Here is an 18681-nt window from a genome sequence, read left to right as displayed (position 1 = left end):
ATTGTATATGCTACAACCAAGATACACTGGCGGTGAATATTCAATCCAATGGAAAATGACAAATTGCTCTGGTCTAGATGATCTTGAAGTTCTTTGGTGTTGTTAAGGCCTCTGTCACCCTTGATGTCTCACACTATTCAGGTTTGGAATGTATCATTGTCCATTATCATTGAGTTGATATACTGGAAATCATTTTGGTGGGGGGGTGGGGGGTGGGGGGCGGGGGGGAGGCAGTAGCATGGTGGTAATGTTACTGGACCCATAATCCAGAGGCCCAGACTAATGCTGTGGGATACAGGTTCAAACCTCACCACAGATTCAACAAGGACTGCAGTGATTTAAGAAGGCAGCTTCCCATCACCTTCTCGAGGGCTACTAGTCTGGGCAATAAATGCTCGCCTAGTCACTGATGCCCAAATAGAATCATAGAATCTCCACAGTACAGAAGGAGCCATTCAGCCCATTGAGTCTGCACTGACAACAATCCCACCTCGACTCTATCCCCATAACTCCACGTATTTATCTTCACTCAAAGGGTGGTGAATCTCTGGAATTCTCTGCCCGTTGAAGTGGTGGAGGCTGCCTCGCTAAATATTTTCAAGAAGCGGATTGATGGGTTTTTGATAAGAGAGGGGATTAAGGGTTATGGGGAGAGGGCGGGAATGTGGAACTGAGCCACGGCAGATCAGCCATGATCTTATTGAATGGCGGGGCAGGCTCGAAGGGCCAGATGGCCTACTCCTGCTCCTATTTCTTATGTTCTTATGTTCTTATCCTGTTAGTCCCCCTGACACTAAGGGGCAATTTACCATGGCTAATCCACCTAGTCACTGAGAGGTTATTTCCCCTGGCTGAGGAATCTAGAACATGGAGACCAAGATAAGGGGTTGCCTACTTAGGGTTGAGATGAGAAATCATAGAATCCCTACAGTGCAGAAGGCGGCCATCGAGTCTGCACTGACTCTTTGACAGAGCATCTTATCCAGACCCACCTCCCACCCCATTTCCTTACCCCATGTGTTTACCCCACTAATCCCCCTAACCTACACATTTTGGACACTAAGAGGCAATTTAGCATGGCCAATCCATCTAACCTGCCTATCTCTGGACTGCGGGAGGAAACCAGAAGACCCAGAGGAAACTGGGAGAATGTGAAAACTCTCACAAATACCCAAGGCCTTAAATGGATGAATGAATAAAAACAACAACAGCAGGTGGAATTTAATTTCAACTAATAAATCTGGAATTAAAAGCAACTTTCAATAATGGTGACCGTGATGGTTGCTGAAAAAACCCATCTGATAATGCCATTAGGAAAGGAAATCTGCCATCCTCATCTTGGCTGGCCTACAACTGATTGCAGACTCAGAGCAATATGATTGACTCTTAATTGCCTTCTGAGATGGCCAAACAAGTCATTCACTGTATCTAAAAGGAATGAATCCAGACAGACCATCCAGCAATGACCTAGGCACTGCAAATGACAATGGCAACCTCAACCTTATTAACCCTGCAAAGTCTCCTCACTGACATCTGGAAAAGTAGTCCTTGAGACTAGTCAAACAACAGCCTGATGGAGTCATACCTACTGAATCATCAGCATCCTCATGCATGTCACACTAAAGGTGTGGTATACAGTCAAGAGGGAGTTGTCCTGCAGTCTTCAACATTGACTACAGACATGGGCAAGCAAACCTCCTGCTGATTGTCACCTACCACCGTTCCTGAATCAGTACTGCTCCTTGTTGAATATCGCTTGGAGCGAGCATTGAAGGTGGCATGGGCACAGAATATACTTGGTGGGGGGACCTTAATGTCCATCACCAAGAGTGATTCAGTAGCACCACTACTGACCAAGCTGGCCAAACCCTAAAGGACATGACTGCTAGACTGGGTCTGTCACAAGCGGTGAGGGAAATTCTTTCTTGACCCCATCCTCTCCAGTCTACCAGTTGCAGATGCATCTGTCCATGGCAGTATCAGTAGAATTGACTACTGCACATTCCTGCTGGAGATGAAATCCCATCTTCACATTTTGTTGTGCGGCACCACCATTGTACTAGAAGGGATAGATTTCAAGCCGATTTAGTGACTGAAAACTGGGCATCCCATGCAGTGCTGTTGGCCAGCAGAATAGTATTCAGCCACAGTGAGTAACCTTATGACCCAGTATATCCTCTGGTGAATGAAGAATGCAGGAGGGCACGCCAGGAGTTAAAGCAGTCATTCCTAAAAATGAAGTGTCAGCTTGTTTAAGTGAGAAAATTTGCATGACAAACAGGGGAAGTAGCATGCAATAGACAGAGCTAAGCGACTCCACAACCAACGGATCTTGTCTAAACTGCAATCCTGCCACATTCAATCCTGAATGATGGTGGGCAATTAACTGGAGGCGCCACAAACACAACCAGGCTCCTTGGGTGAGGTCAGGGATTTTTGTTCTGGAACATAGAACATAGAACATTACAGCGCAGAACAGGCCCTTCGGCCCACGATGTTGCGCCGACCAGTTAAAAAACAATGACCCACTAATCTAAACCAATCCCTTTTCGTCCATAAACCTATCCATGGATCTCTTAAAAGCCCCCAAACTAGGCGCATTTACAACTGCAGCAGGCAGGGCATTCCAATCCCTCACCACCCTCTGGGTAAAGAACCTACCCCTGACATCCGTCCTATAACTACCCCCCCTTAATTTAAAGCCATGCCCCCTCGTGCTAGCTTTCTCCATCCGAGGAAAAAGGCTATCACTATCCACCCTATCTAAACCTCTAATCATCTTATATGTTTCAATAAGATCCCCTCTTAGCCGCCTTCTTTCTAGCGAAAACAACCCCAAATCCCTCAGTCTCTCCTCGTAGGACCTCCCCTCCATACCAGGCAACATCCTGGTAAACCTCCTCTGCACCCTCTCCAAAGCCTCCACATCCTTCCTGTAATGTGGGGACCAGAACTGCACACAGTACTCCAAGTGCGGCCGCACCAGAGTTGTGTACAGTTGCAACATGACGCTGCGACTCCAAGACACCATATGCCTTCTTAACAACCTTATCTACTTGATTCCCAACTTTCAGGGATCTATGTACACATACACCTAGATCCCTCTGTTCATCCACACTATTCAAAGTCCTCCCGTTAGCCCTATACTCGACACATCTGTTATTCCTACCAAAGTGAATTAACTCTCACTTCTCCGCATTAAACTCCATCTGCCACCTCTCGGCCCAGCTCTGCAACCTGTCTAAGTCTCCCTGCAAACTATGACACCCTTCCTCACAATCTACCACACCTCTGACTTTGGTATCATCAGCAAATTTACTAATCCACCCAACTATACCCTCATCCAGATCATTAATAAAAATTACAAACAGCAGTGGCCCCAAAACAGATCCCTGAGGCACACCACTCGTAACCGAACTCCATGACGAATATTTACCATCAACCACCACCCTCTGTCTCCTATCTGCTAGCCAATTCCTGATCCAATTTCCTAGACTACCCTCAATCCCATACATCTGCATTTTCTGCAGAAGCCTACCATGGTGAACCTTATCAAACGCCTTACTAAAATCCATATATACCACGTCAACTGCCTTACCCCCATCCACCTCTTTGGTCACTTTCTCAAAAAACTCAATAAGGTTAGTAAGGCACGACCTACCCGCTACAAAACCATGCTGACTATCTCCAATCAATTCATTACTCTCCAAATAACTATAAATCCTATCCCTAATAATTTTTTCTAAAACCTTGCCCACAACAGAAGTAAGACTCACCGGTCTATAATTCCCGGGGAAGTGTCTGTTCCCCTTCTTAAACAACATGGACATCTTGGTCAAACTTCATGTCGTAAATTTTAAATTGGACACAAGCTGCAGCTACGATCCACACGACCCATAGCTGCTAACCCAAATGTTGATGCCACCTGCAGCATAGCTGTAAGGAGCAGACATTATCACACTCCTGGTGCAAGTTACTCTGCAGGTGACACTCAAGTACAAAGACAAAAGAATACAAGTGACCCTGCTTATCATCCACAAGCAAGAGATTATATTTTTAAGGCAAAAAGCCTACGTTGACCTTAACCTCCTACAGGTATTTGACCAGGTCAACCCACGGGGGCCTGGTTCTAAATTTAAAAAGGTGTTTCCGAAACTCTTTACTGAATTGGGGTGACTGAGTACCACGTACAGGAACAGAGGATGTTAAATCCGTCTGCCTATTTATGCCATGAAAAATAGTTCATCCACTCATGAAGCAAGTGCAGCTACAGCTGGAGGGGGTTTGAAATTGATGTCATTTCCCATGTCATTCAGCCAAATGAATGGTGTTCCAGGCTGGTCCCAGTCCTAAAACCAAATGGGTCCATCTGAGTCTGCGTCAACTTGACAAACTCAGTAAAGCCATGGTGAGAGACATCCTTGATGGATGACATCCTGACCAAACTCTCTCAAGGCACAGTGTTTTCAAAGCTCAACATTAAGAATTAATTTTGGCAACTTCCACTAGATGAAAAATCCAGATTGCGGATCACTTTGTCATCCCTTTTAGCAGATTCTGATTCGACCACTTACCATTCAGAATCATCTTCACAGTGGAAATCTCTCAATGCACTATGTCAGTCATTTTACAAATCCTAGGGGATGTAATCTGCTATATGAATGATACTTTGCTTTATGGCATAACAGTGGAAGAACATGACTAAAGGCTCAAAATGATCCTAGAACACTTGCAGGAAACAGGGTCAACACTGAATGGGAGATGTAAGTTCTCCAAGACTTCGATTTGGTTTTTAGGAAACAAAGTCATCTTGACAAACCCATAGAAAACGAAAGCTATCGGTAAGTTACCAACTCTGTTCTCGATTCTGAACCTCCAGAGATTCCTAGATATGGTGAGCCAGTTTATACCCAATTTGGCACTGTTCACAGATCCCTTCCCCAGAAAGATGAGGCACGGTGCTGGGACATGCAGCAAGAGCAAGCATTTGGTCACATCAAAGCCAAATGGCTCTGGGTTGACATCCTGGCCCACAATGGGAGTGTTGTGTAAGCGTCTGGCATAGAAACGGTTAATGTGGAACTGGGTACAGTACTGCCCACACTATGATGTAAAGGAACATATAACCTCAATCTAGAGAGTAGCCTCAGGCTGGATAGAGACGTGTATCAAGGCAAGGCAAGCCAACTGGTTCACCACGTCCAGGAATCTCTGGGGGGGTCAGAATCAAGAATAGAGTTGGGAACTTCCTGATAGCTTTTGTTTTCTATGGCCGGAATTTTGCTGTCCTATCTGCCACAGGAATCGCAGTGGGTGAGGAATGGGATTTTACAGTTTCAGGATGAACGAGGTCATAAAACCCCACCCTCTTGTGATGATCTTGTATTATATATTTGTATATGGTTATGGGTAGCTTTTAAACACTTGTAGTTAAACTAAACAAGATGCCAAACCCCTTCATGAGACCCAGCCAACTACACACAATATCCTCAATCTACTTTACATAAGAACATAAGAAATAGGAGCAGGAGTAGGCCATCTGGCCCTTCGAGCCTGCCCCGCCATTCAGTAAGATCATGGCTGATCTGTCATGGCTCAGTTCCACATTCCCGCCCTCTCCCCATAACCCTTAATCCCCTCTCTTATCAAAAACCCATCAACCCGCGTCTTAAAAATATTTAGCGAGGTAGCCTCCACCACTTCAACGGGCAGAGAATTCCAGAGATTCACCACCCTTTGAGTGAAGAAGTTCCTCCTCAACTCCGTTCTAAACCGCCCCCCCTTTATCTTGAGGCTGTGCCCCTTAGTCCTACTATCCTTTCTGAGCGGGAAGAGTCTCTCCACCTCTATCCTATCCATCCCATTCATCATCTTATACGTCTCAATGAGATCCCCCCTCATTCTTCTAAACTCTAACGAGTACAAGCCTAGTTTATTCAGCCTCTCCTCATAGCTCAACCCCCTCAACTCCGGCATCAGCCTAGTAAACCTACTTAAATATACTAGCATTCAAATTAATCTTTTTTTGGTTTTCCTTGTATTCAGGCTTTCAAGTTCTTTTTGTGAGTGTGTGCGTTGTAATGAAAAGGAAAGGTGGTGTAGCGTTGCTATGTGAGTTGTTGAGAGATGTGATTGAGGGAAAGGAGTTGTTACGAATAGTTCAGTGGAGATGTGTGGGGAAAGTTTTTTTTACACAGGCTGTGGTAAGGGTCTGGGATGCACTGCCAAGTGAGGTGGTTGAGGCAGTCACGTTAGCCACATTTAAGACTTACCTTGATAGGCATATGAACAAATGGGGAATAGAAGGAAATAAGCAGTTGGTTTAGATAGGTAAATGTGATCGACACAGGCTTGAAAGACCTGTTCCTATGCTGTACTGTTCTTTGTTCTTGTGGGGAAGTGGGTGAAGGATCCCGTGTATTTGTAGTGAGACAAAGAGATAAATGAAAGAGTCATTGAACTGCTTCCTGCACTGTATCAGGGTCCAGAGAGTAATACTAAACAACCTTTGAACATCCTCTCCATGCCTGGTGGCAATGGAAAAAGTGTTTTGTAAGGCTCCTGGCAGTGCTGGGGGACAGATTACATTCTGCGCCCTCATCGCTTCCATAAATGTCACCAAGCACAATTCACAACCCTGAGGGTTTTCCCACCATTTTCAGAAGAGATCCATCTTCCAATACCTCTTATAAAAGAAGCTGAAAGAGAATGCAACCTTTCTATAAGAACTGCATTCCCACATTAAATAGGCCTCTGGCAGATTGCAAAGTTAATATAGTAAACATTCTGCAAATGTACATATTTCAGTAAAATTGACTTCTCAGTATAAAATCTGGCTTTATGACTAAACAGTCTAGTACATCAACTAAAATCCTGGGGTGAATTAGTCTTCCAGTAGTAATGCATTTTGTCAAAGTCCCGTGCACAAGGAATTAAATTAATCTGTGAAAGTCTGGTATAAGTTATTGGAATTGAATATTTAGGTTGAACAGCAAGATAATTGGTATGTTGCAAGGTGTTGTAGCTCCTTCTAACATGCTGAAGATTGCTGCGTCAGTAAGGAGCTCTTGCCCCCCTCAGAGTTGATTAATCTGATCCCATCCTTTTCTGGATTGCCTGTCAACATCTGTAAACTTGAGCTTATTTCAAACACAGCTGGTGTCTGTGTCATGCCCTGCAAAAAGGCCCTCTTGCACAATACCTATAGTACCAGTGAGCTCCTGGTATTCCAATAGTCATATTCCAACATCCTGGTATTTAAATCCCTTTACCTATTCCTTACCTGGATCTTGTGTTCTCCCTTTCGTTCTATCATAGAAACCCTACAATGTAGAAGGAAGCCATTCAGCCCATTGAATCTACACTGACAACAATCCCACCTAGGCCCTATACCCGTAACCCCAAACATTTACCCCACTAATCCCTCTAATCTACGCATCCCAGGATACTAAGGGGTAATTTAGCATGGCCAATGCATCTCATCCGCACAACTGGACTGTGGGAGGAAACCGAGCACTCGAGGAAACCCAGACAGACACAGGGAGAACGTGCAAACTCCTCACAGACAGTGATGCAAGCCAGGAATCGAACCCAGGTCCCTGGCACTGTGAGGCAGCAGTGCGAACCACTGTGCCATCGTGCCGTCCCTTTGGCAGCTGTGCTGCATCCCATGCTCTGGAATTTTCTCCCTAAACACCTCTAGCTGTTTGCATCACTCCTCCATTACGACTTGCTGCAAAGCACAACGTTTTGATTAAGCTTCCCAATATCTCTTCTTTGACTTCCAATTTTTCCTTGCACTTCCATGAATGCTCTGGGAATTATTTCTATGTTAAAGGCTCAGCATCAAGTTAAGTTGTTGCTGTTCATCATTGCCGGTGTTGATGATGATGAAGAACCGTTATGGGACTTTTATGTCAGATAAAATGGTAACACCAGTTTTCATTTAAATTTAAATCTTTTCTATGAATTTAACATGAACATAAACTTGTTTCTAGATCAAAGATATGCCATTTGGAAACATTTTTCCAATCAGTGATGGCCTCGTAGACAACGGTACTGGTATTCCATTTCTCTGTGTCTCTCCAGTGGACCCTACAGTTGTAAATTTGATGAACAACCCCAGTGCTTCTTTAACATTGTCTGAGGCCGAAACAGATTACTGCAGGTATGTTCCTTTGGATAATTGGTGCAGCTACACAAGGTCACAAACTGATCCCAAACTATTTTTCTCTTTCTGTCCTGATCTGTTTTCCTCTTCCTAAAATGTATAAAGTTGCAGTGTGTTGTGTTGTAGCAGAAAATAAATCGACCAAATGTTAAGCATTGAAGACAAGATCCCTGCATAGTGGCCATTTTCTGGAAATAATTGATTACATTTCCAAGCAAACTATTTGCAACTAATGTCAGTCAGCCTCGTGGGAAAAGAAAAAACTCATGTCAGGTAGTCATTGTGAAATACAAACAGAAAATGCTGGAAACATAAGAACATTGAAAAAAGAAGCTGGAGAAGGCCATTCAGCCCTTTGAGCCTGCACTGCCACTCATTTTGATCATGGATCATTGAGTCCAATGTGAACAGCCATACAGACTTGAAATGTTAGCTCTGATTCTCTGTCCACAGATGCTGTCAGATCTGCTGAGTCTCTCCAGCATTTTCTGTTTTTATTTCAAGGGGGAAAAGTTTAAAGGGAATATTGGGGGGGGCTTCTTCACAGAGTGCTGGGAGTGTGGAATGAGCTGCTAGATGAAGTGGTAAATGCGGGCTCACTCTGAACATTTAAGAAAAACTTGGACGGATACATGGATGAGAGGAGTGTGGAGGGATATGGTCCAGGTATAGGTCAGTGGGACTAGGCAGAAAAATGGTTTGGCACAGCCAAGAAGGGACAAAAAGCCTGTTTCTGTGCTGTAATGTTCTATGGTTCTATGGTTTCCAGCATCCGCAATATTTTGCTGTCATTGTGAGAGATTGGTAGCATGTGTGACTGAACTAAACTCTGCTCCTTTCCTCCTGTAATGGACTAACCCTCATCTTAAACTAATAGTATAAGTTCTCCTGTGCCTTGAAGATTATGAATTACTGTGCATAGGTTTTGATGGTCATGTTTGTTCAGGGAAGAGAAATCACAGAAAGCTAAATTTCTTGAAGAGTTCTGCCTTGGTGAACAGATGAAATGCAATGGATGTTAGATTAAGTTTTCAAAAAGACTTGAAAGAAGAAGACCTGACCATGCCCTCTGTGATCTAAATGTGTCTGCAGTCCCAAACCAGTGGTTGAATCTTAACTGCCCTCAGTTGTATCGACACCTTCTCAGGGCAAGTGGGGATGGTAAATAAGTTATAGTATCACTCATACCCCAGGAATGAATTCAAATAGCAAAAGGCAAAGCAAATCACAAGGAATAATATTGATATGTTCAGAAGATTATGCACATTTCAGAAAATTGGCCAGCAGAAGGGCAAACTCAGCTCAGTTTGGAGAAGTAATTAGTATGGAAACAATAGCCCATGAAAGGAAGTATATATTGCTCAACCTCATGTGGCTGTACACCACTTGCCCCTCTCAGAAGTTGGATGCAGACAGCTCAGGGGTCACATAACTACTCGTCCACGGGAGATAATTGCAATGGTGGCACGGTGGTTAGCATTGCTGCCTCACAGGGACCCGGGTTCAATGCCCTGCTTGGGTTACTGTCTGTGCAGAGTCTCCTCGTGTCTGCTCCGGTTTCTTTCCACAGTCTAAAAATGTGCAGGTTAGGTGGATTGGCCATGCTAAATTGCCCTTATTGTCAAGAGGATTAATAGGGTAAAATATGTGGAGTTGCAGAGATAGGGCCTGAGTGGGATTGCTGTTGGTGCAGCTCGATGAGCCGAATGGCCTCTTCCTGCACTGTAGGGATACTATGATACTATGATATTAGACTGAATTTTGACTCATTGAATGTGTTAAAAAAGGCAGTAATTGTAGAAAAATCCTTGAAACCATTAGTCTGCTGTATTGCTGCAGTGAAAATGTCAATGTAAGCACAGTAGTAACAGAGTCAATTTAAAACAGGTAGCACATTTTCTATACAAAGCATCACTTTGAGGGTAAACAATTTTGGACTGGCTGGGCTGAATGGCCTGTTTCCAGGTAGTGACTTCCATGTTTTTCTTTTTGGACCTCACTAGACTACTGCATGCTATCGATCATTTAGGACTGAGAAGAGGAGAAATTTTGTTCAAAGAGTATGAACCTTTGGAGTGGTCTACTCCAGAGAGTTTTGGATGCTCTATTTTAACTATAATTAAGGCTGGGATTGACAGGCTTGTGGAGTCTCAGAGAATCAGTGATATGGAGAGTGGGCAGGAAAGCAGATGTTTGTAATGAATGGTGAAGCAGGTTTGTCAGGCCTATGGTCCACTCCTCATAACTTGTATACTTGTCGCACTCTAACATAAGAAAGATATTATTGCCCTAAGGAGCAACAAATCTGGTATCAGATTCCAAGAGTTTTATTTATGAGGAAAAGTGGAAATGGCTGAGTTTCTTTTTATTAGGAAAGAGTATTTGAAGTAACAAGTTTTCACAATTATGAAGAAGATTGGTGTAAGTTGATAAACTCTGTTTGGATTGTTGAATATTCACTTTCTATATTTCATTTGTGTCCAGACAAAATCTCATTGAGCTTGAAGACTCGAGGTGTGCCAGGCTGACTCTTACTGGCCAAGTGGTGACCGTGCCCACTGATGAAATTCAGTTTGCAAAGCAAGCTATGTTTTCAAGGTTTGTCTTTTTAAGCATACAGACTACAGTGATCCAGCTTATTATTGATTCTGATTAGTGCTTTGAGCAGGTGGAATGATTGAGTGATGTGACCATAGAGAGTTACGGTCATACCATTATTTTTATTCTGAACGCTGCAATATATACCACTTCCAACTATAATGCATGAAGAAAATGCGGTGTGCTTTGTAATTGCAGACCCAGTGCAGTGCTCATATATTTTTTCCCTTTTGAGTAAAGAAATGGATCTTCCTTAATAAATCAATAGGATTCTTCCCCACCCCCCCCCCCATTATAATTTTGTAAAATTTGTACAAGTGAAGAATTGGACAATTATCATCTAGTCTGGGGCAAGATTTTGTTGTGTTTTAGCACTGTTTTATTCCCAGTTCCACACAAAGTATCATGTGGTCTTTGATACAGGATTAGATTTTTATATTCTTAAACTTTCCATGATAAGAACATAGGGTGGCACAATGGTTAGCACTGCTGCCTCACAGCTCTAGGGATCTTTGTTTAATTCCCAGCTTGGGACACTGCATGGACTTTGCACATTTTCCCCATGTCTGCTCTGGTTATCTTCGGGTGCCCCGGTTTCATCCCATAGTCCACAGTTGTGTGCGGGTTAGGTGCATTGGCTATGTTATATTGTTCCTTAGTGTCCCACAATGTGTAGGTTAGAGGGATTGGTGAGCTAAATATGTGGGGTTACAGAGATGAGGCCTAAGTGGGATTGTTGTCGGTGCAGATTAAATGGGCCGAATGGTTCCTTCTGCACTGTAGGATTTCTATGACAAGAACTTTGAGCGGAAATAGGCAATGCAGCCACTCGAGCCTAATCTGCCATTCAACACAATCATGGCTGATCTAGTGGCCTCAACTCCACTTTCCTGCCATTCTCTATAACCTTTCAACCCATTACTAATTAAATACCTATCTATTTCATCTTTAAATTTACTCAATGTTCTGGCAACCACTGCACTCTGCGGTAGCAAATTCCAGATTCACAATCCTTTGAGAGAAGTAATTTCTCCTCATGTCTGTTTTAAATCTACTCCCTCTTGTCTTAAAATTGTAAGTTCTCATTCTAGATTCCTCCACAAGAGGAAACATCTTCTCTACATTTAACCTATCAGTTCCTTTTAGCATTTTATACACCTCAATTAGGTCCTCCTTCATTCTTCGAAATTCTAGGGAGTATAGACCCAAATTGCTCATTCACTCTTCATAAGATAAACCTCTTATCTTTAGAATTAATCTAGAGGACCTCCTCTGAACTGCCTTTAATGCAACTATATCCCTCCATAAGTAAAGCAACCAAAACTGCGCACAGTACTCCAAAGCACACAGTGCTTCGAACAGCTGCATCAAAATTTTCCTACTGTTATACTCCATTTCTTCAAAAACAAATATCAAAATTCCACTTTCCTTTTTTATTACCTGCTGTACCTGCACACTAGTTTTCTGCGATTCATGCACGAGGATAACCAGATCCCTCTGCACCAAAGCACTCTGAAGTTTTTCTCCATTTAGATAATAAATCGTTTTTCTATTTTTCCAACCAAAATGGATATCCCCTCACTTATCCATATTAAATTCCATCTGCCAAATGTTGGTCTAATCACCTAACTTAACCATATTCATTTGTAAATTGCTCATTTCTTTATTGCAACTTACTATCCCACTTATTTTTGTGTCATCTGCAAATTTGGCTTTAGTACTTTCTATCCCTACATCCAAATCATTATCATAGATTGTAAATAGTTGGGGCTCAAGGACTGAACCCGGTGGCACCCCACTAGTTACATCTACAGAAAAAGACCCATTTATCCCAACTCTTTGTCTTCTGTCAGCTGTGATGTGGAGATGCTGGAGAATCTGTATTTTGTCAATTAGTCAGTCCTTTATCCATAAATTACCCCTCATCCCATGTAATTTTACCTTTTGTATTAACCTTTTGTGTGGCATCTTATCAAATGTCTTCTGGAAGTCCAGATATACTCCATCTACAGGATCTCCATTATCTACTTTGCTTATTACATCTTTAAAGAACTCCAGCAAATTAGTCAAACATGATTTCCCCTTCATAAAACCATGCTGGCTCTGATGGTTTGCATTTTGACTTTCCAAATATCCTCATTTCCTTAACAGTGGATTATTTTCTTTAACAATGGATTCTAACAATTTTCCAACAACAGGTGTTAAATTAATGGTCTGCAGTTTCCTACTTCCTGCCTCCCTCCGTTTTTGAATAAGTATATTCGGTTAACGTTTTTCTAATCCACTGGAACCTTTTCTGCATTCAGAGAATTTTAGAATATTATAACCAATGGACCTGCCATCTCCACTGCCACTTCCTTTAAGACCCCAGGAGGTAGGCCACAAAGCCCTGGGGACTTGTCTGCCTTCAATCCCAATTGAGGAAATCCCTTCTTTTCTATTTCCTCTGCATTACCTGTTATTATTGGGATGGTACTCGTGTCTTCCATTGTGAAAACTGAGGCAAAATAGTGATTTAGTGTTTCTGCCATTTCTGTGTTCCCCACTATTAACTCCCCAGTCTCATCCTCCAAGGGTCCAACATTCACTTTAACTACTCTGTTCCATTTTACATGTACTTTGCTCTTTTTTTATATTTGGTCCTGGTTTTCTTTCACAGTTTACTTTGTTCTTTTTATTAAATTTTTTAATAACCCATTGTTGATCTTGAGAAGTTTTCCAGTCTGCCACAGGCCTTTGCAACACTATGTTAGTTTTTGTCTTTATATTATCTTTAACTTCCTTGCTTAGCCGTTACAATCTTTCTTCCTCTCTGGAATATATTTTAATTGGGAGGAATTGAGTATCTGCTTAAATTCTGCCATTGGTCCAGCAACTGTCCCACATTTTAATCTTCTTACCCAGTCCACTAGGGCCAAATCTGTCCTCATGCCTATGCAGTTACATCTGAACCCTAATGTGAGACTCAGTTTCTCGCCCTCAGACTGAATTTGAAATTCTAGCATGCATGATCACTTTTCCCTCAAGGGTCCTTAAGTATGAAATCATTAATTAATCCCTCCTCATTACACAACACCAAATCCAAAATAGCCTGCTCCCTGCTTGGTTTCGCAGCATATTGCTCTAAGAGATGATCTCTAATATATACAATGAACTCTCCCTCGAGATTATCCTTGCCAAGTTGATTAATCCAAGGTCATAAGCAAAATGATATCCAGATTGACCAACCATCCTCACCCTCTCTCAGTCCAGCCTCCTTCTCCCCCTGATCTCAAGAAACATCACAACAGGTTAATGGATCTGGGCTGGCACTGGTAGCGAGTCTTTAGTGAAGGCTGGAGGATGATGACAATTCGCTGTGAGGCACACTGCAATCCTGTCCCTGGTGCCGCTCAAGTCTGACTCCTACCTGTTCTCCGAATGCGCACTGGCATCTGGGCCCGTGTAGCATAAAGGGTTGGGAACTCGAGCATGTGGGTCTGTGGGTTGGGGTCTAGAGCTGGGGGCAAGGGGAGGGAGTGCAAACAGGGGGTCCTGTTTAACTAAGGGTCTGGGGGATGCTGGGGAAAATAGGGCAGACATTGTAAAACAGTTGGCCAAGATACTGTTATCATGCAGCACTGCAGGCTGCGCCTCAATACTTGGGATTAGGAGCACTCAATTCTGTGGGGGAGAATCAGATTAGTCCCAGCTGTGAGATGCAAAATAACAATGTACTGTACTGTATTCTTAGCATTTCCCAAAACTTAACTCTAATGACTCATAACCTTCACCTGTGCCATCTTAGTGAACCTATAACTTTCTAACCTTGTGTGGCCTACTGCTTCATCTAGGTGCTTCCCAGGATGCACGTTGCTCGTCGAGGTGCCCAACTGTGATATGTGCCCCGTTGCTGTGATGCCCATGGTAGTCATCCCCTGGGGGCTGAAACCTGAAGGGCCCTGGCCAACTTGCAGATGTCATTGATGTTTCTGTGCCATCCTGTTCATCCACCTGGCCCCGAGATGCCCCGGTGTGAGAAAAGGGGGTAAATCAGAAGTCTCGGGACATTTGGAGTCTCCTGGATGGAAGGCATGGACTCTAACCCTTCCTCCTCCCTCAGGGTGCCTATAGGTCCTGGGGACACTCCATGGGATGCCAGGGTAGTGGGACTGAGCTCCGGAAGCTCCAACGTCACCTGGCCCTAATGCGTCCTCCCCATGCTCTGTGTTCTCTTCCCCCGGCCCTCTGACACTATGCCAAGCGCTGGAGCCTCTCTGCTACAGCATTCAGAGAGCAAGCTAAGCTCTGGAGCCTCTCAGCTTAATCTCTCTGAGACGGGGTTAAGTTGTCGAGTCTCACAGCTACAGCATCACAGCTGTGTCTCCAGGATCTTAGCAAGAGCCTCAGCCATGGCCAAGTGTCTCCCACATGCCCCTGACACCTGTGGCCACAGACTGGTGTGCCTCCTGGATGCTGGTGACACCATTAGCTCTGGCCCGCTGTGTCTCCAGGATGGCCTGGACCCTGTCACCCATGAGGACAGATCCCTGAGCCAAACTTTCCACCTTTGCAGTGTGGCCTAGTTACCAAGCTGTGCCTCCTGCAACAGCATTCTGTTTGACTCCTCTAAACGGCTTAGCAGTCACAGCACGGTTGATAGCCCATCCACAACTCTCCAGGTTTTCTGATGCAACTGCACCAGTTTAGAGAATGAACAAACCCTGAGGCCAGCATCTGGCTTAGGGACAGCTGAATCCTTACCTCCAGCAGACTTCCCTGTGCCCGAGCCTCAGATGTGCCCACCTCCACCCAATGTGCATCAGCAGCTGTGATGTGCTCACCAGTAAGTGACCCAGATACCTCAGCACTAAAATGACCCACTATCATGATTGTCACTGTGTTGGTGGGTTGCGTGGTTGATGCCTGTGTCAAATTACTAGTGCTGTCCTCTGAGGATTCCTCAGGGCTTCCCTCTGAGGTGTATCTTCAGGAGCAATATCAGAACAGCCTGGCGCATCAGGATCCAATACAGTAGGGAAGGGAGGGAAAACAGCCCATGCAGCATGGCACTTGCTTCAAAACTTAGGAATAGGGTTCAGCTGATGATCTTTTACATACCGTGGCTATCCATCCCATCCAGGCGCACCGCCCCCCACTGCCAGCTCCAGGGCACGCTGCTCGTACACTGTGAACATCCACAGCTCTGGAACACCCCCACCAGTCTTCTCCCTCTCATGGCGGTCGTGTGCCTTCTCCTCCTGTGACATCAGGGGGATTGAACACATGATGTATGGGAAGGCATGGGGTGCAATGTGTGTCATGTTGGGGAGCTTGTGGTGGCCATTTCTGGAAAATGGGTACCCGCTAGGGTGGGGCTGATTTTGGTGGGGGGGGAGCACAGGGGTTGGAGATAGTACTGGAGGCGGGTGGGGCATTGGTCATTGCACTTGAGGTGTATGAGGATGTTTTGATATTGTAGTCACAGCACATGTACAGTTTTCGGAATGGGATGCACACTCATGCTTACAGCCCCAAGAAGGTTGTTCATTTTCTTGTGCACTGCTCTCCAGACCAAGGGGGTCAGTGTCCTGGCATTTACATATGATGCCACTGCCTCCCATAACACACTTGTTGCGCGATCCCTTGGGCAATGGCTCTAAGTGGGATACAGCATCTAGCACCTCTTCTCCGCCGCATCTAGCAGGCGAGCCTGCTCACTCTCCACAGATCTCAGGGCACTTTTCTTTGGAGCCATCATCCTGGCCTGACTGGCTGTGTGTCCATAATTGTAACTTATATACAGCTCTAGCTTGTTATGGGAGTTCAGGTGCTGTCAGTTTGGACCAGTTGTGGGCTGGTGAGGTAAATTTCCTTGAGAATAATGTACAGGCAACCAGGTTTCAATAGAGGGTGAGCCATCTCCAAAGGTGCTGATTGGGTTAGCTCAACTGTGTCCATGGGGGAGTGCAATGCTCAAGGCTGTCACTCAACGAGAGGAAATGCTCGCAGGTGGTGGGGTGTGCATGGCAGAACAGCGATGTGTGTGAGAACCGGGAGGGGGTGCATGGAGATGGAGATGGGAAGGCCAGTGATGTCTGGGTCAGCGTGGGATGGGGAGGCCAAGAGCCCATCAGATTTTTTGTTTAGCGGGAGGAGGTGAGCAGCAACAATGCTTGTGGGGGATTGAGGCCAGTGATCAGGCTGGCAATGTCCATGGGGGAGTGAGAGGCCAGCGATTTCAACGCTGAGAGGATTGCTTAGCAATCTCCCAGAGATGTGTGCATGCACGAGGGCCCTGCTCAGAACGCTGATTTCAGTCTCTCCAGCAGGAATAAGCCCTGTCCACCACTTTTGGGAGTGATTCGTCCTCGTGATGTCTGCAGTGTGCAGAGTATGGGAGATAAATTTTAAACTCCTGCTGAAAAAACCAGCTTGATTACTCCAGTTTTCACGCAAATTCGACATTCTTTTTGAGGAGAATCACCCCCTCCGTGGTATTTGCTGATCGATTTAACTGTTTGTGCCTGCAGGCATCCAGTGATGAAGAAATGGCCTCCAGACCACAATTGCTTCTTTATGAAAATGAATATTGAACAGGTCTGGCTCCAGGATTGGTTTGGAGGGGTCACCGTCATCCCACTGGAAGATTATTTCAAAGCAAACCCAACAAATGTTGATAGGTTCTAAAAGAATACTATTTAAAAGAAAAAGAAGCATTGTTACAGTGTTTGTGGGTTCCTATTATTTATGGTGAGGGTGGAAAAGTTTTGTTCCCCTATTGATATATTGCCTCAGCATCGCAGGGACACTTTATTATCATTCTGGATAACAAGCACTTAATGGCAATCCCCAATTCCCCATGAGAAGATGATGGTGAGCCGCCAATTTGAACCACTACAAACCATGTGGTAAAAGTGTTCCCACAGCGACCCGAGGCAAGAAGTTGTAGGATTTTGACCTGGTGTTGTTGAAACGTATACTGTTGAGATATAATATGGGCAGCATTGCCTTTTCTTGCCAATATATTTTGTCTATACACAATATGTGCTCAGCAAGAAATGTGAGGTGTTCAGCATAGCTATTAATCCTCAGCACTGTATTGTGTTAATGTGTGAATATGCTTCGAAACTAGAGGTTATTTTGATAAAGTTCGTTCAGAATCCTTTTTGTCTGCAAGGTTTTAAATGTTGAGGTTGTTCCACCCTGAGCTTTACCCAATGTAGCATGCAACTTTGAGTAATTACATGGCATTGCAGATTGAATTATTCTGTGTTAGTATAGATGTTCTGTACTGCTTGTTTCTAAATCAGCTTTTATAATGGCTGAAAGTTGAAAAAGTCCATGGCAGACCGTTTCTTGGTTGCAGCAATTTATGAATGTTTGTTGTCATCAAATGGAACCTTGATTATTAATCCCATTGGTGATACATACTGAACCATGTGAGAAAAGAAAGCTGTTGCCTTGTCTCTGATACATTAACTGTGTTTGTCTCTTCAATTGTTGCATTGAAGGGTCAGTATTATATGTGATTGTATTAAAATTTATAATAACAGATCCTGTTTTACATTTTGCTGCCTAATAATAAAACATACAAAACTTTATTCTGAATGAATTTGTCTACAAAAACATTTGAGAGCAAAGATGCATAGTTTGACCTCATGGCCATGTGATAGACAAATGAAGATGCCCTCAGATCAGTCTGGAATATTTGCCAGTTGAAAGGGATTCCACCCTGACCAATTTTTAGCTGATTTGTGACTGCCTAGAAGGTTTTCCTGCATTCCTGTGTAAGTTATCCTGGATTCTATTGTAGCATCTTCACTCTGCGCCTGTCATAGCTTTGCAGATCGTCATATTTCCAAATTGACCCAGTAGATAATTCCTTGAAGTGTTATCTGCTGAGGAGTAGCTGATGACATCTGGGAGAAACC

General features: G+C 44.0%; 1 protein-coding gene across 1 annotated transcript in view; it reads left to right on the top strand.

Annotated features, from left to right (window-relative positions):
• creg2 (cellular repressor of E1A-stimulated genes 2) overlaps nt 1-18337 on the top strand; it is a 35275-nt gene extending 16938 nt beyond the window's left edge. The window contains exons 2-4 of the mRNA XM_080197897.1: nt 7998-8167; nt 10655-10768; nt 17281-18337. Of these exons, the coding sequence (XP_080054023.1) occupies nt 7998-8167; nt 10655-10768; nt 17281-17437 (441 nt within the window). The 3' untranslated portion in view covers nt 17438-18337. The remainder of the gene's footprint in view (nt 1-7997; nt 8168-10654; nt 10769-17280) is intronic.
• Nucleotides 18338-18681: the final 344 nt, after the last annotated feature.

Source organism: Carcharhinus amblyrhynchos, chromosome 10 (genome assembly GCF_965287045.1).
Source record: "Carcharhinus amblyrhynchos chromosome 10, sCarAmb.v2.hapA, whole genome shotgun sequence".
NCBI classification, from domain to species: domain Eukaryota; kingdom Metazoa; phylum Chordata; class Chondrichthyes; order Carcharhiniformes; family Carcharhinidae; genus Carcharhinus; species Carcharhinus amblyrhynchos.
Note: the sequence above shows the minus strand (reverse complement) of the source record. Positions and strands in the feature narration are given on the sequence as shown.